Source organism: Schistocerca cancellata, chromosome 1 (genome assembly GCF_023864275.1).
Source record: "Schistocerca cancellata isolate TAMUIC-IGC-003103 chromosome 1, iqSchCanc2.1, whole genome shotgun sequence".
Lineage (NCBI taxonomy): Eukaryota > Metazoa > Arthropoda > Insecta > Orthoptera > Acrididae > Schistocerca > Schistocerca cancellata.
The window spans coordinates 1,136,503,261-1,136,528,214 of record NC_064626.1 but is presented as its reverse complement, the minus strand read 5'-3'; the positions used below and the strand labels follow the sequence as shown (position 1 = coordinate 1,136,528,214).

Sequence of the window (24,954 nt, the reverse complement as noted above, 5' to 3'; positions counted from 1 at the left end):
ACACGAAGAATACATGGCAAAAATGTTTGTATTCGTATTATACTTATGGTGAAGAGAATACTGCATGTGATTCACAATTCATAAAAGTTCCTATTAGCAACCATCTCTTCTCACAGGTAGGGAAAAATTCAGAACGTAGAGTTGGCCATTTTGACAAACATCCCGAACAGTCTTGCAAGTCGGATTTTCGTAGTACATTGAAATGCTGCTACATTCGAAGATGAACAATACGGAATTTGTATTTACTTCGTTGGATAATGTATGAAAATGCAGTTGTCGAAACTCGGGACGGAGAAAAAAGCTCGTCTTCCACTTCTTTTTTTTTTTTAATTTATTTACTGACGCAGAGGTTTTGGTGCCAGTATTTATCTTTGCACCTGCAAAGCATGCCTGTGTAGCGCTACATATATTCAACAGCAGAAGTTAGTTGTGGCAGCACCTACCAACATTTTTCAGAATTTCCGCTTACTTTGCACTCGATTCTAAGCTGCAGGCAGTTTTTTGGATTACAAAAACTGGAAAAAAAGTGCGGCTTAGATTCGAGTAAATACGGTAACGGAGTATGTGTGGAGTGCACATGTGGGTTTTTTAGGTTAGCAAATTTCCTCCCTAGGCCCGACAAGACACCTCCTGAGACGCGGCAAGGTAGGAATAGGCCAAATGCAACAGGGAATAACAATATTAATGTGCTAATAGTAAACTGCAGGAGCGTCTATAGAAAGGTCCCAGAACTGCTCTCATTAATAAATGGTCACAATGCCCATATAGTACTAGGGACAGAAAGTTGGCTGAAACCAGACGTAAACAGTAATGAAATCCTAAACTCAGATTGGAATTTATATTGCAGAGACAGGCTGGAAATTGAAGGGGGAGGTGTGTTTATAGCGATAAGAAGTACAATAGTATCGAAGGAAATTGACGGAGATCTGAAATGTGAAATAATTTGGGTGAAGGTCATGGTTAAAGCAGGCTCTGACATGGTGATTGGATGTCTCTATAGGCCCCCTGTCTCAGCAGCTGTTGTGGCTGAGCACCTGAAGGATAATTTGGAAAATATTTCGAGTAGATTTCCCCATCATGTTATAGCTCTGGGTGGAGATTTTAATTTGCCAGATATAGACTGGGAGACTCAAACGGTCATAACGGGTGGCAGGGACAATGAATCCAGTGAAATTTTTTAAAGTGCTTTATCTGAAAACTACCTTGAGCAGTTAAACAGAGAACCGACTCATGGCGATAACATATTAGACCTTCTGGTGACAAACAGACCCGAACTATTTGAAACAGTTAACGCAGAACAGGGAATCAGCTATCATAAAGCAGTTACTGCATCGATGATTTCAGCCATAAATAGAAATATTAAAAAAGGTAGGAAGATTTTCCTTTTAGCAAAAGTGACAATAACCAGATTACAGAGTACCTGACAGCTCAACACAAAAGTTTTGTCTCAAGTACAGATAGTGTTGAGGATCGGTGGACAAAGTTCAAAACCATCGTAGAATATGCATTATATGAGTATGTGCCAAGCAAGATCGTAAGAGATGGAAAAGAGCCACCATGGTACAACACCCGAGTTAGAAAACTGCTGTGGAAGCAAAGGCAACTTCACAGCAAACATAAACATAGCCAAAGCCTTGCAAACAAACAAAAATTACTCGACGCGAAATTTAGTGTAAGGAGGGCTATGCGGGAGGCGTTCAATGAATTCGAAAGTAAAGTTCTATGTACTGACTTGGCAGAAAATCCTAAGAAATTTTGGTCTTATGTCAAAGCAGTAGGTGGATCAAAACAAAATGTCCACACACTCGTGACCAAAATGGTATTCAAACAGAGGATGACAGACTAAAGGCGGAAATACTAAATGTCTTTTTCCAAAGCTGTTTCACAGAGAAAGACTGCACTGTAGTTCCTTCTCTAGATGGTCACACAGATGACAAAATGCTAGATATCGAAATAGATGACAGAGGGATAGAGAAATAATTAAAATTGCTCTAAAGAGGAAAGGCCCCTGGACCTGATGGGATACCAGTTCGATTTTACACAGAATACGCGAAGGAACTTGCCCCCCTCCTTGCAGCGGTGTACCGTTGGTCTCTAGAAGAGCGTAGCATTCCAAAGGATTGGAAAAGGGCACAGGTCATCCCTGTTTTCAAGAAGGGACGTTCAACAGATGTGCAGAACTATAGACCTATATCTCCAACGTTGATCAGTTGTAGAATTTTGGAACACATATTATGTTCGAGTATAATGACTTTTCTAGAGACTAGAAATCTATTCTGTAGGAATCAGCATGGGTTTCAAAAAGGACGGTCGTGTGAAACCCAGCTTGCACTATTCGTCCACAAGACTCAGAGGGCCATAGACACGGGTTCACAGGTAGATGTCGTGTTTCTTGACTTCCGCAATGTGTCCGTTACAGTTCCCCACAGTCGTTTAATGAACAAAGTAAGAGCATATGGACTATCAGACCAATTGTGTGATTGGATTGAAGGGTTCCTGGATGACAGAACGCAGCATGTAATTCTCAATGGAGAGAAGTCTTCCAAAGTAAGAGTGATTTCAGGTGTGCCGCAGGGGAGTGTTGTAGGACCATTGCTATTCACAATATACATAAATGACCTTGTGGATGACATCGGAAGTTCACTGAGGCTTTTTGCAGATGATGCTGTGGTATATCGAGTGGTTATAACAATGGAAAATTGTACTGAAATGCAGGAGGATGTGCAGCGAATTGACGCATGGTGCAAGGAATGGCAATTGAATCTTAATGTAGACAAGTGTAATGTGCTGCGAATACATAGAAAGATAGATCCCTTATCATTTAGCTACAAAATAGCAGGTCAGCAACTGGAAGCAGTTAATTCCATAAATTATCTGGGAGTATGCATTAGGAGTGATTTAAAATGGAATGATCATATAAAGTTGATCATTGGTTAAGCAGGTGCCAGACTGAGATTCATTGGAAGAATCCTAAGGAAATGCAATCCAAAAACAAAGGAAGTAGGTTACAAAAAAATGGCCCTGAGCACTATGGGACTTAACTTCTGAGGTCATCAGTCTGCTAGAACTTAGAACTACTTAAACCTAACTAACCTAAGGACATCACACACATCCATGCGCGAAGCAGGATTCAAACCTGCGACCGTTGCGGTCGCACGGTTTCAGACTGTAGCACCTAGAACCACTTGGCCACTTCGGCCGGCAAGTAGGTTACAGTACGCTTGTTCACCCACTGTTTGAATACTGCTCAGCAGTGTGGGATCCGTACCAGATAGGGTTGATAGAAGAGAGAAGACCCAACAGAGAGCAGCGCGCTTCTTTACAGGATCATTTAGTAATCGCGAAAGCGTTACAGAGATGACAGATAAACTCCAGTGGAAGACTCTGCAGGAGAGACGCTCAGTAGCTTGGTACAGGCTTTTGTTGAAGTTTCGAGAACATACCTTCACCGAAGAGTCAAGCAATATATTGCTCCCTCCTACGTATATCTCATGAAGAGACCATGAGGATAAAATCAGAGAGATTAGAGCCTACACAGAAGCGTACCGACAATCCTTCTTTCCACGAACAATACGAGACTGGAATAGAAGGGAGAACCGATAGAGGTACTCAAGGTACCCTCCGCCACACACTGTCCGGTGGCTTGCAGAGTATGGATGTAGATGTAGATGTAGATGTAGATGTAGAGGATGTGCATCCTGATCATCGCTGTCCATCATCTCTGCACAAACAAAAATCAAAGTGCACTCAGTGGAAAATTATGTACATATTAACTACATAAACATTTTTATGTAAATATCATTTATCTGATCGTGAGGAAGAGGTGGAACAACTGTTACACTACAGATCCCCCCTCACAATGATCAAAGACGTCATGTAAAATAACTTACTTAACTAATTATAGTCTCTCTATAACCTTCAGCTTTTGATGAATTATTATCATTACCAAAATTAATGTCTCATGACACTGAATTCAATTTCATTTCTCTACACAACATAATGTGTACCATCATACATGTTAAGACAGTCATTTTTAATTAATAGTCACCTGTTTACCTAGGGTAAGTATCATAGTTTACTTTTCCATTTTTGAATAATTATTTATCATACTAAGTTTGATCTACAAAAAAAGTATCACATTACTTTAATAGGATGGTTGAATAAAAATTAATGCCTCCACTTTCATTAATTGGGTTTGGATGGGAAAATTTTAGTACATCAAATGCAGAAATAATCCTTAGAATATGATCTTTAAATAGCAATATTCACTTTTCCACATAATCACCAGCTAATTTGATACATTTTTGCCAACGATAAACAAGTTTTCTGAAGCTGTCATGGAAGAAGTCAACAATGTTTCCACAACCACAGTCTCATAGTTCTCTCAGTGTCTGCATCAGAAGCATAATGATGTCCCTGCAGATTGTCTATCATTATCATGAACAGACTGAAGTCAGGTGGTGCTAAATCTGGACTGTATGGAGGATGCTGTACAATGGTGGAATTCAGTCTCTGATGTTCTGCTGTGGTCGCACGGGAAGTGTGTGGTTTGGCATTGTCATGCTGCAGGAAAATATTTCCCGTTTCTTTTTGGACCTTTGTTAGCCATCGTTTCAGGGTTTGCAGCATTTTCATGTGTTGTTGTTGTTGTGGTCTTCAGTCCCGAGAATGGTTTGATGCAGCTCTCCATGCTACTCTATCCTGTGCAAGCTTCTTCATCTCCCAGTACCTACTGCAACCTACATCCTTCTGAATCTGCTTAGTGTATTCATCTCTTGGTCCCCCCCTATGATTTTTACCCTCCACACTGCCCTCCAATACTAAATTGGTGATCCCTTGATGCCTCAGAACATGTCCTACCAACCGATCCCTTCTTCTGGTCAAGTTGTGCCACAAACTTCTCTTCTCCCCAATCCTATTCAATACTTCCTCATTAGTTATGTGATCTACCTGTCTAATCTTCAGCATTCTTCTGTAGCACCACATTTCGAAAGCTTCTATTCTCTACTTGTCCAAACTATTTACCATCCATGTTTCACTTCCATTCGTGGCTACACTCCATACAAATACTTTCAGAAACGACTTCCTGACACTTAAATCTATACTCGATGTTAACAAATTTCTCATCTTCAGAAATGCTTTCCTTGCCATTGCCAGTCTACATTTTATATCCTCTCTACTTCGAACATCATCAGTTATTTTGCTCCCCAAATAGCAAAACTCCTTTACTACTTTAAGTGCCTCATTTCCTAATCTAATAACCTCAACATCACCCGACATAATTAGACTACATTCCATTATCCTCGTTTTGCTTTTGTTGATGTTCATCTTATATCCTCCTTTCAAGACACCATCCATTCCGTTCAACTGCTCTTCCAAGTCCTTTGCTTTCTCTGACAGAATTACAATGTCATCGGCGTACCTTAAAGTTTTTATTTCTTCTCCATGGATTTTAATACCTACTCCAAATTTTTCTTTTGTTTCCTTTACTGCTTGCTCAATATACAGATTGAATAACATCGGGGAGAGGCTACAACCCTGTCTTATTCCCTTCCCAACCACTGCTTCCCTTTCATGTCCCTCGACTCTTATAACTGCCATCTGGTTTCTGTACAAATTGTAAATAGCCTTTTGTTCCCTGTATTTTACCCCTGCCACCTTTAGAATTTGAAAGAGAGTATTCCAGTCAACATTGTCAAAAGCTTTCTCTAAGTCTACAAATGCTAGAAACGTAGGTTTGCCTTTCCTTAATCTTTCTTCTAAGATAAGTCGTAAGGTCAGTATTGCCTCACGTGTTCCAGTATTTCTACGGAATCCAAACTGATCTTCCCCGAGGTCGGCTTCTACTAGTTTTTCCATTCATCTGTAAAGAATTCGTGTTAGTATTTTGCAGCTGTGGCTTATTAAACTGATTGTTCGGTAATTATCACATCTGTCAACACCTGCTTTCTTTGGGATTGGAATTATTATATTCTTCTTGAAGTCTGAGGGAATTTTGCCTGTCTCATACATCTTGCTCACCAGATGGTAGTTTTGTCCGGACTGGCTCTCCCAAGGCCGTCAGTAGTTCCAATGGAATGTTGTCTACTCCGGGGGCGTTGTTTCGACTCAGGTCTTTCAGTGCTCTGTCAAACTCTTCACACAGTATCGTATCTCCCATTTCATCTTCATCTACATCCTCTTCCATTTCCATAATATTGTCCTCAAGTACATTGCCCTTGTATAGACCCTCTATATACTCCTTCCACCTTTCTGCTTTCCCTTCTTTGCTTAGAACTGGGTTTCCATCTGAGCTCTTGATGTTCATACAAGTTTTTCTCTTATCTCCAAAGGTCTCTTTAATTTTCCTGTAGGCAGTATCTATCTTACCCCTAGTGAGATAAGCCCCTACATCCTTACATTTGTCCTCTAACCATCCCTGCTTAGCCATTTTTCACCTCCAGTCTATCTCATTTTTGAGACGTTAATATTCCTTTTTGCCTGCTTCATTTACTGCATTTTTATATTTTCTCCTTTCATCAATTAAATTCAATATTTCTTCTGTTACCCAAGTATTTCTACTAGCCCTCATCTTTTTACCTGCTTGATCCTCTGCTGCCTTCACTACTTCATCCCTCAAAGCTACCCATTCTTCTTCTACTGTATTTCTTTCCCCCATTCCTGTCAATTGTTCCCTTATGCTCTTCCTGAAACTCTGTACAACCTCTGGTTCTTTCCAGGTCCCATCTCCTTAAATTCCCACCTTTTTGCAGTTTCTTCATTTTTAATCTACAATTCATAACCAATAGATTGTGGTCAGAGTCCACATCTGCCCCTGGAAATGTCTTACAATTTAAAACCTGGTTCCTAAATATCTGTCTTACCATTATATAATCTATCTGATACCTTTTATGTAATGCTATGAATTTATTGTTGTTCCACGATCAAGGAAATCAACATCGATAACACCATCTACATCCCAGAACACTGTAGCCATGATTTTTCCAGCTGAGAGGCGTTATGTTGGACTTATTTAAGATCTGCTCACCTTCTACCAGTCCCCACAGAGGGAACACTTTTCACCACGTGTCAACCCATTCAACCATGCCTAGCTGACTTTATCCAAAACCAATGCTGAACATTACATTTCTCAATTTATCCCTCCATTTAACCACGATCCATCCTGAATGCCCCCAAAATATCCTCTGTTTGATTTTCAGAATTTCCTAATCTCAAACTTAACTAACCATAATTCCCCAAACACTTCAATGTTGGAACCAAGCTCACATCCACAGAAAGAACCACAATCTATGACCAGAAACCTGATCTAGACCTTAAAATCCTATCTGCCAACAAATGTTCCAACACTATGGTTATTAACTGCAGGATTACCTGGAGAAGGGACTCCACCAGCTGTCAGACGTGTCCATTTACAAGCCATACCACAGGAGCCTCATTATAGAAATCTAGCAAGATCTCCAGTCCATCCACAAATCAACAGGTCTGTCACAGGACTTCTCCCATGAGTCAGTTTCCTTCCCCAACCCCACCACTCCCTGCTCCCTTCTACTTGCTTCCTAAAGTACATAAAACCAACAGTCCAGGAGACCCATTGTGGCTGGTTGCTGCACCCCTCTTTGTCCTTGTGGACCAACACCTGCAGCCTCTTACCCATAATGTACCCTCCAATATAAAAGAAACTAACTGTCTCATCTACATCTACATCTACATTTATACTCCACAAGCCACCCAACGGTGTGTGGCGGAGGGCACTTTATGTGCCACTGTTATTACCTCCCTTTTCTGTTCCAGTCACGTATGGTTCGCGGGAAGAACGACTGTCTGAAAGCCTCCGTGTGTGCTTGAATCTCTCTAATTTTACATTCGTGATCTCCTCAGGAGGTATAAGTAGAGGGAAGCAATATATTCGATACCTCATCCAGAAACGCACCCTCTCGAAACCTGGCGAGCAAGCTACACCACGATGCACAGCGCCTCTCTTGCAGAGTCTACCACTTGAGTTTGCTAAACATCTCCGTAACGCTATCATGGTTACCACATAACCTTGTGACGAAACATGCCACTCTTCTTTGGATCTTCTCTATCTCCTCCGTCAACCCGATCTGGTACGGATCCCACACTGATGAGCAATACTGAAGTATAGGTCGAATGAGTGTTTTGTAAGCCTCCTCCTTTGTTGATGGACTACATTTTCTAAGGACTCTCCCAATGAATCTCAACCTGGTACCCACCTTACCAACAATTAATTTTATATGATCATTCCACTTCAAATCGTTCCGCACGCATACTCCCAGATATTTTACAGAAGTAACTGCTACCAGTGTTTGTTTCACTATCATACAGTCATACAATAAAGGATCCTTTTTTCTATGTCTTCACAATACATTACATTTGTCTATGTTAAGGGTCAGTTCCCACTCCCAGCACCAAGTGCCTATCTGCTGCAGATCTTCCTGCATTTCGCTACAATTTTCTAATGCTGCAACTTCTCTGTATACTACAGCATCATGCGCAAAAAGCCGCATGGAACTTCTGACACTATCTACTAGGTCATTTATATATATTGTGAAAAGCAATAGTCCCATAACACTCCCCTGTGGCACGCCAGAGGTTACTTTAACGTCTGTAGACGTCTCTCCATTGATAACAACATGCTGTGTTCTGTTTGCTAAAAACTCTTCAATCCAGCCACACAGCTGGTCTGATAGGCTCTTACTTTGTTTATCAGGTGACAGTGCAGAACTGTATCGAACGCCTTCCAGAAGTCAAGGAAAATAGCATCTACCTGGGAGCCTGTATCTAATATTTTCTGGGTCTCATGAACAAATAAAGCGAGTTGGGTCTCACACGATCACTGTTTCCGGAATCCATATTGATTCCTAAAGAGTAGATTCTGGGTTTCCAAAAACGACATGATACTCGAGCAAAAAACATGTTCTAAAATTCTACAACAGATCGACATCAGAGATATAGGTCTATGGTTTTGCGCATCTGCTCGACGACCCTTCTTGAAGACTGGGACTACCTGTGCTCTTTTCCAATCACTTGGAACCTTCCATTCCTCTAGAGACTTGCGGTACACGGCTGTTAGAAGGGGGGCAAGTTCTTTCGTGTACTCTGTGTAGAATCAAATTGGTATCCCATCAGGTCCAGTGGACTTTCCTCTGTTGAGTGATTCCAGTTGCTTTTCTATTCCATGGACACTTATTTCGATGTCAGCCATTTTTTTGTTTGTGCGAGGATTTAGAGAAGGAACTGCAGTGCGGTCTTCCTTTGTGAAACAGCTTTGGAAAAAGGTGTTAGTATTTCAGCTTTACACGTGTCATCCTCTGTTTCAATGCCATCATCTTCCCGGAGTGTCTGGATATGCTGTTTCGAGCCACTTATTGATTTAAAATAAGACCAGAACTTGCTAGGAGTTTCTGTCAAGTCCGTACATAGAATTTTACTTTCGAATTCACTGAACACTTCACACATAGCCCTCCTTGCGCTAACTTTGACATCATTTAGCTTCTGTTTGTCTGAGAGGTTTTGGCTGCGTTTAAACTTGGAGTGAAACTCTCTTTGCTTTTGCAGTAGTTTCCTAACTTTGTTGTTGAACCACGGTGGGTTTTTCCCATTCCTCACAGTTTCACTCGGCACATACCTGTCTAAAATGCATTTTACGATTGCCTTAAACTTTTTCCATAAACACTCAACATTGTCAGTGTCAGAACAGAAATTTTTGTTTTGATCTGTTAGGTAGTCTGAAATCTTCCTTCTATTACTCTTGCTAAATAGATAAACCTTCCTCCCCTTTTTTATATTCCTATTAACTTCCATATTCAGGGATGCTGCAACGGCCTTATCATCACTGATTCCCTGTTCTGCACTTACAGATTCGAAAAGTTCAGGTCTGTTTGTTATCAGTAGGTCCAAGATGTTATCTCCACGAGTCAGTTCTCTGTTTAATTGCTCAAGATAATTTTCAGATAGTGCACTCAGTATAACGTCACTCGATGCTCTGTCCCTACCACCCATCCTAAACATCTGAGTGTCCCAGTCTATATCTGGTAAATTGAAATCTCCACCTAAGACTATAACATGCTGAGAAAATTTATGTGAAATGTATTCCAAATTTTCTCTCAGTTGTTCTGCTGAGTTGGGAGGTCGGTAAAAGGAGCCAATTATTAACCTAGCTTGGTTGTTGAGTGTAACCTCCACCCATAATAATTCACAGGAACTATCCACTTCTACTTCACTACAGCATAAACTACTACTAACAGCAACAAACACGCCACCACCGGTTGCATGCAATCTATCCTTTCTAAACACCATCTGTGCCTTTGTAAAAATTTCGACAGAATTTATCTCTGGCTTCAGCCAACTTTCTGTACCTATAAAGATTTCAGCTTCGGTGCTTTCTATCAGCGCTTGAAGTTCCAGTACTTTACCAGTGCAGCTTCAACAGTTTACAATTACAATACCGATTGCTGCTTGGTCCCCGCATGTCCTGACTTTGTCCCACACCCTTTGAGGCTGTTGCCCTTTCTGTACTTGCCCGAGGCCATCTAACCTAAAAAACCGCCCAGTCCACGCCGCACAACCCCTGCTACATGTGTAGCTGCTTGCTATGTGTAGTGGACTCCTGACCTATCCAGTGGAACCCCAAACCCCACCACCCTATGGTGCAAGTCGAGGAGTCTGCAGCCCACACGTTCGCAGAACCATCTCAGCCTCTGATTCAGACCCTCCACTCGGCTCTGTACCAAAGGTCCTGTCAACAATGCTGCAGATGGTGAGCTCTGCTTTCATCCCGCTAGGGAGACTGGCAGTCTTCACCAAATCAGATAGCCGCCGGAAACCAGAGAGGATTTCCTCCAATCCATAGTGACACACATCATTGGTGCCGACATGAGCAACCACCTGCAGATGGGTGCACCCTGTACCTTTCATGGCAACCAGAAGGACCCTTTCCATATCTGGAATGACTCCCCCTGGTATGCACACAGAGTGCACATCGGTTTTCTTCCCCTCTCTTGCTGCCATATCCCTAAGGGGCCCCATTACATGCCTGACGTTGGAGCTCCCAACTACCAGTAAGCCCACCCTCTGTGACCGCCCGGATCTTGCAGACTGAGGGGCAACCTCTGGAACAGGACAAGCAGCCATGTCCAGCCGAAGATCAGTATCAGCCTGAGACAGAGCCTGAAACCGGTTCGTCAGACAAACTGGAGGGACCTTCCGTTCAGCCCTCCGGAATGTCTTTCGCCCCCTGCCACACCTCGAGATGACGTCCCACTCTACCACAGGTGAGGGATCAGCCTCAATGTGGGCAGTATTCCAGGCAACCACAGTCGTAGTTTGATCGGGGGATGCGTGGGACGAGCTGGCCGTCCCCGACAAACCCCCATCCGGACCCCCACAGTGATGCCCATTGGCAACAGCCTCAAGCTGTGTGACCGAAGCCAACACTGCCTGAAGCTGGGGGCGAAGGGATGCCAACTCAACCTGCATCCGAACACAGCAGTTGCAGTCCCTATCCATGCTAAAAACTGATGTGCAAAGTACGTCTGAACTAATCTACAGAGAGCACAAACAAATCGACACAAAATTTAAACGGTTATTAAAATACAAGATTGCCTAGTAAATGCAGTAATGCTGCTACTTGCGCACTGCTGACACACTGCTCGGCAGCGGAAGGAGACTACGTGATTTTACACTATTCAGGTACTAAAACGCAATGCTACAACTATCAAATACTATAATACGTCCAAAATTTATGAATTAAACAATGCAAGTACCAAAAACACGCAAAGAAATTAAGAATTAAACTACGTAACAAATGAGTGAGCTAGGAGTATACGACTTTCTGCTGGCAGCTGCTTATCCAACGGCGGCAGGGAGCACACTGTCTCTGACCAACCGACACTGGCGTTCAAAACAAAAACAGAAGACAGACGACTACGCGAATTTACACTATTCAGGTACTAAAATGCGATGCTACAACTCTCAAATACTATAATACACCCAAAATTTATGAATTAAACAATGCAAGTACCAAAAACACGCAAAGAAATTAAGAATTAAACTATGTAACAAATAAGTGAGCTGGGAGTATACGACTTTCTGCTGGCAGCTGCTTTTCCAACGGCGGCAGGGAGCACATCTACCAAATATTCAGAGTTCATGTTCCTTTACCACCTGACACCCTGCTTGTCACTGTTGATGTCAGATTCTTCTACACTAGCATCCTCAATGCCCATGGCCTTAGTGGTGGGCACACAATTGATGGCACCATCCTATGCCAACTCATTCATGGACTATCTAGAGCAATTCTTCCCAATCAGCCAGACTCCCAAATCCCCCTCATGGTACAGATTCATTGAATACATCTTCATGGACTGGACCAATGGTGAGGATACCCTATCCAATTTCCCCCATAACCTCAGCATCTTCTTCCCCATTTGTTCATCTGATCCTTCTCAGCCCAGTATGGCACCTTCCTCAATGCTGACCTGCATCTTGAGAATGGTTGCATTAATACCTCTCTTTGTATCAAGCCTACCAACTACAAGCAATACCTCCACTTCTACAGCAGCCACCCATTCCACACCAAGAAGTACCTACCGTAGAGCCTATCCACCCATGGTTGTCACATCTGCAGTGATGAGTAGTCTCTCTCCAAATACATCAAGGCTCTCAATAGCCTCCCCTCCAGAAACAGATTGTCTGTGTCATGTTTCCCCAGTCATCTATCACCACCGACACATTCGCTGCATAGCCACAAAGAAGCACCCCTTATGGCTCAGTACCACCTAGCACTGATGCAACTAAAGCACTTTCTATGCTAGAGTTTTGAATACCTTTGGTTGTGCTATGAAATGACAAATTGAGAAATATCCTCAACACCATTCTCACCACAGCAGTATTCTGTCATCCAACCTAAACTCTGTCCAAACATGTCTTGGAAGACCTAATAGCACTGACAAACCACCTTGTCATCCTCAGCCTACAGGCATCACTAGATCCAGATATGGAAGGGTGTGAGGTCAGCACACCACTCTTGCAGCTGTTGTCAGTTTTCGTAAACAGAGCTGCTACTTCTCAATCAGGTAACTCCTCCATTTGGCTCACAAGGGATGAGTGGACCTTTCTTGCCAACAGTGCTCAGCAGACCACACATTCACCCATCCAAGTACAGTGCTTAACTTTGGTGGCTGGAACCAGAGTGCCACTGTGGCAAGGCCATTGGTTTCTGTCATCCACCCGAACTACACATCTCCTGTTCCATCAAATGCAGAGTCACCTTATAACTGTCACCTTATAACTCTCACCCTCCAACCAAGAAGAAGAGTTACATTGGTAAGGGAAATTATTTGAGAATGTAGATATGGGACTCAATTGTCCACTGCCAGGATAACAAGCACACAATTAATAATTCACAACTCTGTAAATATGATTATTATGGCCCATTAAATTTTATTCACACTTGAGCATCAGATTTTTAATGAAATAATAGCTCCAGGCTCAGAAAAAATTTGTTACCATTAGTAGTTATCTGGATGAGATGCATATAATGGTTGATAATTGTCCATCAGCAAGCCATTATTCTGGTAAGCATTACAAGTACTTGCAGAAACTGGTAGCTTGATTGGTCAACTGTTAAAATAGTAATTATTATTATTAAAATTACACACATAACCATTTCCAATTAATGTAATTACTATTAACTAAGCATTAAAAATGCTTACATAAGCAGTGCCTAAGGCAGAAGAGTAAAAATAGCTGCAACAGAAGAAGAAAAGAATGTCTCACATCGAGCGATAAACAACTTACAAATATTTAGAGATAACATTTTGTTTATTTTTAACACAGTTACTGATGTATAAACGGTCATTTACTCACAGATTCCTAATACCATTCATAATAAAAAAAAACATAATGTTCATAAAAAACAGTACACTTTGAATGACAAGAGACACGATGTTCATATTCACAAGATGTGTACATTAGTATGTTGTGCAGAAATGATTAGAATTTCAGTCACCTTGGTTCAGTATATGTCCTGTTTCCTAATAGGCACATGAACCACCATGGGCCCTGATGATTTGTTCCATGCATGATGGCACTGGCTAGTATAAGATGTGAATGGTTTTCTGTAGTGTAGCCATCCATACTGCATTTACCTAGTTCCAAAGTTCATCTGTGATGGTTGGCATTGAACACAGCACTGCACTTGTCATTTCACCATATCTCACACATTTTTGATTGGTGACAAGTCTGTGATCTGGAGGGCCAGAGCAAAAGGCTGACGACATCCTGCACACCAAGAATGTGCATGTTCATGTAGCTACATGTGGTCGTGCATTGTCTTGCTGTGAAATGGTGTCTGGGGTGTTGTGCATAAAGAGAGTGGCTACAGGTCACAGGATGCCATTCATGTAGGTCACACTGTCCACAGTTCCCTGGACATGCACCAACTGTGATTTGAGGCTGTACCCAATAGCACCCCACATTGTAATGTCATCAGTTGGTGCTGTATGCCTTGTGCAAATGCAGTCACTGTGATAACATCCCCCTAGCTGCAGTGAACCAAAATGCAGCCATCATTTTCAAAGAAATAGAACCTGGATTCATACAAAAACACTATCTGTTGCCATTCTTGTCCACAGTGACATCATTCCATACACCAATGCCATCTAGCATGTTTCTGCACATTTGTCAAAGGTAGGCAGAGAAGTGGATAGTGTACACGTAACACATGCCATAATAAACAGTGATGGGCTGTCACCCCTGATAGCATACAACATGGTTCACTGTCGTGCCAAAGTTAAGGAGGATGCAGATCTGTCATACAATGCCATTCGGATGAGGTGTCGGTCTTCTCTGGGGGAGGTCTGGGTAGTGCAAATTACCCATCTCATCATGTTCTACAGCCTTCCTTGAACCACTCCACACACATCCATTGTACTGCCAAAAGACTTCATCCTACGTGATCAGCATTTCCCCAGATGGATGCATCACATTCTCTCATGCCAATAATGCACCCTCTTTCAAACTCACTGATATGATAGTACAGTTCACACATACATCTGTGAAGCATCCTGTCTGTCTGCTCATGTCACATTGATCCTGTACCTTTAGTTTATAGTGACAACAAGAGCTGTAGGCACATTTTATAGTAGGTGGTGTTGCAGCAGGATATTGATGTTGACCTTGAACCAACGGGTCGACATGGTTCAAATGCCAATCATTTCTGCAGAACGTACTAATGTACGTGTTCTGTTAATATGAACATCCTATCTCTAGTCGTTCAAGGTGTATATATGGTTGATGCATTATTTCAACCTGTGAAAGCAGTCATGCAATTTACCAACTTAGCTGTGACTAATGTGTTGCCTTTTATATGAGCATAACCACTAACAAGCTGTCCGTCTAGACGAAGGGACACTGCCAAAATGTGGCCAGGAGACAACTGGACCTCCCACTTGTCAAATATGCTGCCCAACACAATGTGCTAGAGCAGTTTGTCAAGGTTGCTTCACACCCTGTGCCATCTGGATTCTTCCCCCTAAAACCAGCTTTTCTGAACTGCACATGTGGGAACACTTCCTACAACAAACCCTTTGTTCCCACAGTTCCCTCAGTCTCAACTATTACTAGTCCTTGTCCTCCACCTGGACATCCCCTTCCATGCTCTCACTCCATCCCTACTACACATGCCTTCTAACATGCTAGAACATCTGCATAGTCCTTTCCCCTTCTCTACTTGTCTCCTCTCACCTCCCCCCCCCCCCCCCCTCACACACACACATTACTCCTCCAGCACAGCAACTCAATGCTTCAACTAGCAACCCATTTTTTCCCTCACCATGTCCCTACACTCTCCCACATGCTGCACATGCATCTTCCCCCCACTCCTAACCTACTGTCCTTCCCTCTTCCCAATCCACACCACTTCCACACCTTCACCAACGCCGCTGCAGACATCATTACTCCCTTCAGAGATGGTTGCTGTCACTCTTAATGCCTGGAGAAGAGAGTGGTGTTGTGTGTGTGTGTGTGTGTGAGAGAGAGAGAGAGAGAGAGAGAGAGAGAGAGAGAGAGGGGGGGGGAGAAGTGAGAGAGAGAGAGAGAGAGAGAGAGAGAGTTATGGATGTGTGAATGTCTGTGTGTTTTATTTCATCAATTGCTGTTTTATTTCATCAATTCCTGTGTGGTGGTCAGGATAGATGCTCGTCAGTCAACAGACAAGGTCAGCCTATACGCTTTTGTGCTGTACATGTCCCTTCATGTTTCCAATTCACTATCACATGGGAAACAGTGGATGTTTAGGAGTGTGGAAATCTCACCCATAGATATAGGAGACAAGTGACACCCAATCGCCTGCCCATGTTCAAAATCCATGAGTTCCGCGGAGTGCCCCATTGTGCTCTCTCACAGTGTCTAATGGCTATTGAAGTCCCTGATATGGAGTATGTGGCAGTAGGTGGCAGCACAATGCACCTAATAAGAAAAACAAATGTTTTTGGGGATGTCCAGGTACTTTTGATCACATAGTGTATAAGTTGTTGCTTATGTCACTGAATCAGTGAGATTTGGCTGTTTTTACATTTATTTCAAAACCATTCATGTTTCTTGATCATTTACTAATGCTTGGAATGAAAAAATATAACAACTATTTTCTTAACTAAGTATAAAAATAATTAAAAACAAACATTAATCTTAAGGCTGACTTTCTCAATGATACAGGTGCTGGAGTTGCTCCATCTCTAAAGGTAACAATTTTTACAGCAGTGAGTGTCACGACTGTATGTGTTAAAATGTGGTATTGTGTTGTCATGAGTATGTCTCTCAGGAAATAATCTTTGTAGATCTTTTGTACTCTGTTTCAAATAAATAATCATAGCAGGTTATGGGCTCAAGCCTCATGTGAACAGCTGCAAAGTATTTACCTTTGCTCATGAATAAATTTTTGTAAAATAACATTTAATTGTCCATTGTCTGAGCCTGGAGCTATTATTTCATTAAAAATCTGATGCCCAAGTGTGAATAAAATTTACTGGGCCATAATAATTATATTTACAGAGTTGTGAATTATTAATTGTGTGCTTGTTATCCTGGCAGTGGACAATTGAGTCCACATATCTACATTCTCAAATAATTTCCCTTACCAATGTAACTCTTCTTCTTGGTTGGAGGGTGAGAATGATAAGGTGACTCTACCTTTCACGGAAAAAGAGATGTGTAGGTTGGGTGGGTGACAGAAGCCAATGGCCTTGTCACAGTGGTACACCGGCCCCTGCCACCAAAGTTAAGGACTTTACTTGGATGGGTGAATTTGTGGTCTGCTGAGCACTGTTGGCAAGCGAGGTCCACTCATCCCTTGTGAGCCAAATGGAGGAGTTACCTGATTGAGAAGTAGCAGCTCTGTTTACGAAAACTGACAACAGCTGCGAGAGTGGTGTGCTGACCTCACACCCTTCCATATCTGGATCCAGTGATGCATGTAGGCTGAGGATGACAAGGTGGTCTGTCAGTGTTATTAGGTCTTCCAAGACCTGTTTGGACAGAGTTTAGGTTGGATGATGGAATACTACTGTGGTGAGGATGGTGGTGAGGATATTTCTCAATTTGTCACTTCATAGCACAACCAAAGGTATTCAAAACTCTAGCATAGAAAGTGCTTTAGTTGCATCAGTGCCAGGTGGTACTGAGCCACAAGGGGTGCTTCTTTGTGGCTGTGCAGTGAATGTGTGGGTGGTGATAGATGACTGGGGAAATATGACACAGACAATCTGTTTCTGGAGGGGAGGCTTATGAGAACCTTGATGTATTTGGAGAGAGACTACTCATCACTGCAGATGTGACAACCATGGATGGACAGGATGTAGGGTAGGTACTTGTTGGTGTGGAATGGGTGGCTGCTTAAAAGTGGAGGTATTGCCTGTAGTTTGTAGGTTTGATGCAAAGAGAGGTACTGATGCAACCACTCTCAAGATGCAGATCAGCAGTGAGGAAGGTGCCATACTGGGCTGAGAAGGATCCGGTGAAGAAAATGGGGAAGAAGATGTTGAGGTTATGGGGGAAAGTGGATAGGGTACCCTCACCATTGGTCCAGTCCATGAAGATGTCCTCAATGAATCTGAATCATGAGAGGGATTTGGGATTCTGGCAGATTGGGAAAAATTGCTCTAGATAGTCCATGAATGAGTTGATATTGGATGGTGCCATGTGTGTGCCCACCAGTAAGGCCATGGGCATTGAGGATGGTAGTGTAGAATAAGCTGACATCAACAGTGACAAGCAGGGTGTCAGGTGGTAAAGGAACATGAACTTGGAGTAATTGGTAGATGAAACAGTTAGTTTCTTTTATATTGGAGGGTACATTATGGGTAAGATGCTGCAGGTGTTGGTCCACAAGGACAAAGAGTCTCTTTGTGGGGTGCAGCAACCAGCCACAATGGGTTGTCCTGGACTGTTGGGTTTATGTACTATAGGAAGCAACTAGAAGGGACCAGGGAGTGGTGGGGTTGAGGAAGGAAACTGACTCATGGGAGAAGTTCTGTGACAAACCTGTTGATTTGTGGAGGGACTGGAAATCTTGCTAGATTTCTAATATGGGCCTCCTGTGGCAGGGCTTGTAAATGGACTTGTCTGACAGCTGGTGGAGTCCCTCCTCCAGGTGATCCTGCAGTTAATAACCATAGTGTTGGAACATTTGTTGGCAGATAGGATTTTAAGGTCTAAATCAGGTTTCTGGTGGTAGATTGTGTTTCTTTCTGTGGATGTGAGCTTGGTTCCAACATTGATGTGTTTGGGAAATGATGGTGAGTTAAGTTTGAGATTAAGAGATTCTGAAAATCAAACAGAGGATATTTTGAGGGCATTGGGGATGGATCATGGTGAAATGGAGGAATAAACTGAGGAAGGTAATGTTCAGCATTGGTTTTGATAAGGTCAGCTAGGCATGGTTGAATGGGTTGATAGGTGGCGAAAAGTGTTTCCTCTGTAGGGTCTGCTTGAAGGAGAGAAGATCTTAAACAAATCCAACATAATGGAATTTGAGAATATAGCAAATGGTAAGCCCTTTGGAAAGGACTCATATATCTGTGGAATTGAGGCTCTTAGAGGACAGTTCATAACTCCATTGTGTTTCTGTTTGGCACCCAGTCTGTAGTGTCACAGGAGAGAGTTTCCAAGGGTGTGAAAAATGTAGTATGCTTGCATGGGAGGGTTTGGTGGCTACAAGGGGATGCAGGGGAGATTTAAAGAAAGCTCATATATTCATGATTGATAGAGGTAGTCCAAGGCAGAATCATAGATTGGATTGCTTTTTGGGGTGGGATTGTGCATGCCACTATATTTGCTGGAGGGCAAGGATTTCAGTATGGTGTCGGGATGCAGGAATTTTGGATTATGGAGCAGAAGGATTTTACAGATAGTGCAAGGAGGTTTGGACCTGATTTATGTGGTTCTGCAGGCCTAGGCTGGTGAAGGCTATGGACTGACACAATTTGAAAAGAAAAACTTCTTTGTGGAAGGACAGGTTGCAACCAGTGATGGTCAGGAAGGGGTATCAAGGGACTGCTACTGTTGGTTGAGGGGGGGGGGGGACGCATTATGGGGCAGTTCCATGAGCTAGGCAACAATGCTGGAACCCTATGTGGCACTGGGTTCCAGCTAGGGATAGGAAAACTTTTCTATATCATTGTAGATAGATGGAGCAAGGATCCATAGTGGAGGATAAAAATGCTTGTAAACTTGTCATAAAGACAGAAGAATTTTATAAAAAAAAAGTACAAATGAGATGAAACAGATGAGGTGTGTTGAAAAAATGTGAAACCCCGTCACATGGTCCAGATTCACGGATGATAATTTCATGATCTGGACGGAGGATAAGGACATCTTATCCACACTCCTCCAGAAACCCAACCCCCTCTCCCCCATTTGCTTCATGTGGTCATCCATAGCCAATCAAGCAACCTTCCTCACTGTCAACCTATATTTCAAGGATGGCTACATTAGTACCTCTGTCTACATCAAATCTGCCTACTCACAATACCTACACTTCAAGAGAAGCCACCCATTCCACTCCAAGAAGTTCCTTCTATGCAGCCTAGCTCCCTGTGGTCATCACACCTGCAGTGACAAGCTCTCCCTCTCCAGATACACCAAGTGTCTCTCTATGGCCTTCACAAATTGAAATAATCCTCCCTCCCCTCCAGCAACAGATCTCCTGTGTCATGTTTCCCCAGTCACCTACCATCCCCCCACATAACCACTGTATGGCCACAAAGGAACACCTCCCTCTTGACTCAGTACCATCTGCCAGGGTTTCAAGTATTATATCTCATCATATCCTGAAACGAGAAATTTACTCCTCACTACCCTCTCCATTTTATTCCATTGTTCACCCAACCTACACAATATCTTTGTCTGTTTGTGTTCCATCTCTGCTCCCTATCCCTTGCCCCATGGATCATATCACTGCAATAGACATAAATGCAAGATTTGTCTCATACATTCTCCCATTACCACCCAATCCAGTCATTTAACAGGCATCTCCTACCCCACCAAAGACAGGGCCATCTGTGAAAGCAGTCATGTTGTCTACCAACTTAGCTGCAGTCATTGGGATACACTGTATGTGTGCATGACTACTAATAAGGTGTCTCTCCACTTGAGGGGCCACTACCAAATGATGGCCAAGAGGCAGCTGGACCTCCCAGTTGCTGAGTATTCCACCCAACATAACAGGCATGACTTCAACAACCACTTCACAACCTGGGGTGTAAGGAATCTTCCCATTAACACCAGCTATACTGAATTACGCAGGTGGAACTCTGCCAGCAACATATCCTTTGTTAAACATTTTCAGTATGTTGCATCTTGCAGCTCTCAAATATTGGAGAAAAGACATTTTCAAATGTCTAACAGAAAAGCTGCTATTTATTAATTGGCTGACTAGTTTCAGGCTTTGTCCATTTTCACAAGCCACGCACATCACATTGTGCTGGATAATGAAGATCTGAGATACATTTAAGTGTAGTGACACAAGTAGAAATGTCCACGCCAAACATAGCCGAAATACAAAATATGTGGCTTGGAAAATGGGCAATGTCTGAAACTAGTCAGCCAGTAAATAACAGCTTTGCTTTTAAACATTTAAAAATGTAAAAATGGTTTTTCTTCAATATCCTTTATTCTCATAATCCCCCTGGCCTCAGCCTTCACTATTCCTTGTCTCCACCTTGCTATCCATTTCCTTGCTGCCATTCCATCCCTACATATGCCTTCTAACCTACCACTGTAACTGTATAATAATTTCCCCATTTTTACTTCTCTCCTCTTGCTTTGTCTTTTCTCCACCCACTCCACTTCCTCCAGCACAGTCTCCCAGTGCTGCACCCTGCATCTTCCCCTACCCTTAAATTGCTACAGCTCCAACCACTCTCCTCCCCCTCTCACCCATCACCTCATTTGAATCCCTACTACACACATCAGCAAAAATTGCTGCTTGCCTAAGATGCAGAGCTGGAAGTGTCATGAAAAGCGGTGAAGCTCACATAATACTAGTACAAAAAGCTGGTTGAAATCTGAAATTGACATCAGTGAGATTTTTGGCAAAAATCTGAGTGTATATTGTAAGGATAGGTAAATGGGAAATGGAGGTGGTGTATTTGTCGCAGTAGAAAAGAAACTCAAATCAACTGAGATAACAATTGAAGTTGCATATGAGATAGTTTTGACAAGACTCAGTATCAGGGGTGGGCATTAAATGATAACTGAATCCTTATATTACCCACCAGACTCATCTCCTGGTGTAACCAAACTTCAGAGAAAACCTCACTTCACATGTATGTAAGTTCCCCAATCATATTGTAATGATCTGTGGAGACTTTCATCATCCAAACATTAATTGGGAAAGTTACAGTTTTGTTAGTGGTGGGTGTGATAAGATAGCCTGTGAAACATTAGTAAATGTCTTGTCTGGAAGCTACCTAGAACAGATAGTTATAAATCCCACTCATGATGACAATATCTTTGATCTGTTGGTAACAAATAGACCTGACCTCTTTCAGGATGTCCACATCGAAATTGGTATCAGTGACCATAATGTGGCTGTGGCAACAATGATTAACAAAGTACAAATGAAAACTAAAACAAGCAGAAAGACATATACATTTAGTAAACTAGTTCAAAAATCAGTAGTGTCATATTTTAATGAGGAACTTGAAACTTTCAGCACAGGGCAGGAGTATGTAGAGCAACTATGGTTCGAGTTTAGGAGAATAGTTGATAATGCACTGGGCAGACAGGTACCCAGTAGAACAGTTTGTAATAGGAGGGAACCTCCATGTTATACATTCACTGTAGAGAAACTTCTAAGGAAACAGAGATTACTACATAATACGTGTAAAACAAAGCATAGAGCTATAGATAGAGAGATGCTGAATGAAATGCATTTGGCTGTCAAGAGATCAATGCATGATGTCTTTGATAACTACTGTTGCAGAATATTATGAAATGATATTTCACAAAACCCAAGGAAATTCTGGTCGTATGTACATGCTGTTAGTGGCACCAAAGCTAGTGTCCAGTCCCTAGCAAATGAGAGAGGGACTGAAATTCAGGGGAGAAAAGCAAAAGTTCAAATGCTTAACTCCATTTTCAAATGTTCCTTTACAAAGGAAAACCCAGCAGTAATAGTGTCAGTGATGTTGAGAAACAGTGGAAATCATTAAAATTTTAGAAAGCTCCAGGGCCTGATGGAATCTCTGTCAGATTCTATACTGAATTTGTTGTTAGCCCTCTTCCTACTATAATCTATTGTAGATCCCTCACACAAAAAACTGTGAACATGTCTTGGAAAAAAGCATAGGTCACACCCATCTACAGGAAGAACCCCAGGTCAGGGGAGACTTACCGGACGGTAAGTTTAGAAGAATCACCTAGAACCCCAGGTCAGGAGAGACTTACTGGATGATAAGTCTCCCATGACCCTGGGGTTCTGGGTGATTTTTCTAAACTGTACCCCTTTTCCTAAGCCTCTCCAGTCCTTTTCCTTCACCCCTGTTCCTTCCCCTCAACTCTTCTGCCAGAAGAAGGAGCCACTGGATCTGAAAGCTTGTAAAAGTTAAATTCTACCACCACTTGGTGAGTTGATTTTTTATCTGTCCATTTAAATTATCTTTTCATATTGTTGTTATTCTTTCTTGATTTTCCAGTGTTTGATGTTAGTAAATAATTATCATCAGAGAAAGGTTGCACTTGATACTGGGTGTAAATGCCACTAAAGTAGAAATGCACTGGGAAGTGAGGGTAAGAATTCAGAAGAGAATCCTGCAAGGATTGAATTGCAGTTGTCTATATTTCAAGTTATTCTTATTGCTTACTTGTTATTAAGAAATACTGTTTTTACTAAAATGACTACAGAATATATTTTTTGATAAGTTACAATTATTTTCTTTCAGAGAGATCCTGTCATGCATAGCAGCTGGTTCAGTTGTGAAGATTGTGTCAACCAGGTAAGAGTGAAAACAGTTATGTTAATTTTAATTACATTATTAGAGGAACTGTAGACCTTATGCTACTCTTTCTTACTCTTTTTGACAAGTGGACCCCTTTAACGCCTACTTTTATTTTTTAACTCCTATAATGCATTTTAATGCAACATTCTGTAAACAAATTATTTGCCACAAAAAAGACAATTGTTTCAAATAACAATTGTTTGTTTCAGGAAGTAATTTCAGAATTAATCCAAACATTCTTAAAATAACTTAAATTAAAAATGACTTAATCAAATAAGACTTTTAAATTTAAGTTATAATGAGGTGAATGGTACTGAATCTTATTTTCACAAATATACTTATTATTAGGCTTCATGCATGAAAGTTGAATTCTCAGTTGTTCAGCATCAAATACAGAGTGTACATAAAGTCTGGGAACACTTTCAATTATTTATTGCACAAAAACCAAACATTGTACAGATATTATACATATGTCATTTTGAAGAGAAACCCTGTAAGGTTTTTTCATGTATACCATGACAGCGTAGTTTGGTAATCTGCCGATAGTCAGCGCTAGTCACAAACATGGCGAGTTCAGGTGCAGAGCGGGCCTTCTGTGTGTTGGAGTTTGACAAAAAACAAGGGTGCTACAGCTGATAATGGATGTTTGGAACCAAGTACAATAAGAAGCCACCAACTAGGAAGGCCATTTACCACTGGCACAACAAATTCATTACAATGGGTTGCTTGTGCCTGGCAAAGAGAAGCAGACATCCCAGTGTAATTGAAGTGAATGTGGAGTATGTATGAGAGACATTCATATGGAGTCCAAAGAAATTGGTGCAGCGTGCATCCTGTGAACACAAAATGGCTCCAATGACAGTGTGGGAAGTCCTGTGATAGAAGCTGTCTGTGAAACCATTCAAATTGGAACCAGTACAGAAGCTCAATGATGAAGAAAAAGACAAGTGTTTCGAGTTTTTTTTTGCAGTTGCAACAATTGAATGAGGATGGGGATGGCATTGTTGATCACTTAATTTTTAGGAATGAAGCCACTTTCCACACTAATGGGAAAGTGAACAGGCATAATTGTCAAATCTTTGGTACAAAGCATCCACACGAATGCATTGAAATAGAGCTTGATTCCCAAAAGGTAAATGTTTTTTGTGCTTTGTCATGTCAAAAACTGAGTGGGCCATTCTTTTTTGCTGAGAGCACTGTCACTGGATATTCCTACTTGGACTTGCAATGGCTGATGCCTCAAATGCTATTGGACTCTCTGTTCATCTTTCAGAAGGATGGGGCTCCATCCCATTTTCATTGTGAAGTTTGTGGGTACCTGAACACGGAGCTGCTGCATCGATGGATTGACTGTGTTACAGAAGGTGACAGCTGTTTCATGAAATGGCATCCCCGATCACCAGATATCACTCCGTGTGATTTTTTTCTGTGGGGACAC

The 24,954-nt window shown here is 41.9% G+C and overlaps 1 protein-coding gene across 8 annotated transcripts in view; it reads left to right on the top strand.

Annotated features, from left to right (window-relative positions):
- The window catches only part of LOC126092715 (serine/threonine-protein phosphatase 6 regulatory ankyrin repeat subunit A-like), a 423,652-nt gene that overhangs the window by 159,075 nt on the left and 239,623 nt on the right, over positions 1–24,954 (top strand). For all 8 annotated transcript variants that reach the window (XM_049908492.1, XM_049908471.1, XM_049908484.1 and 5 more), the window contains exon 5: positions 23,460–23,513. In XM_049908492.1, the coding sequence (XP_049764449.1) occupies positions 23,460–23,513 (54 nt within the window). The remainder of the gene's footprint in view (positions 1–23,459; positions 23,514–24,954) is intronic.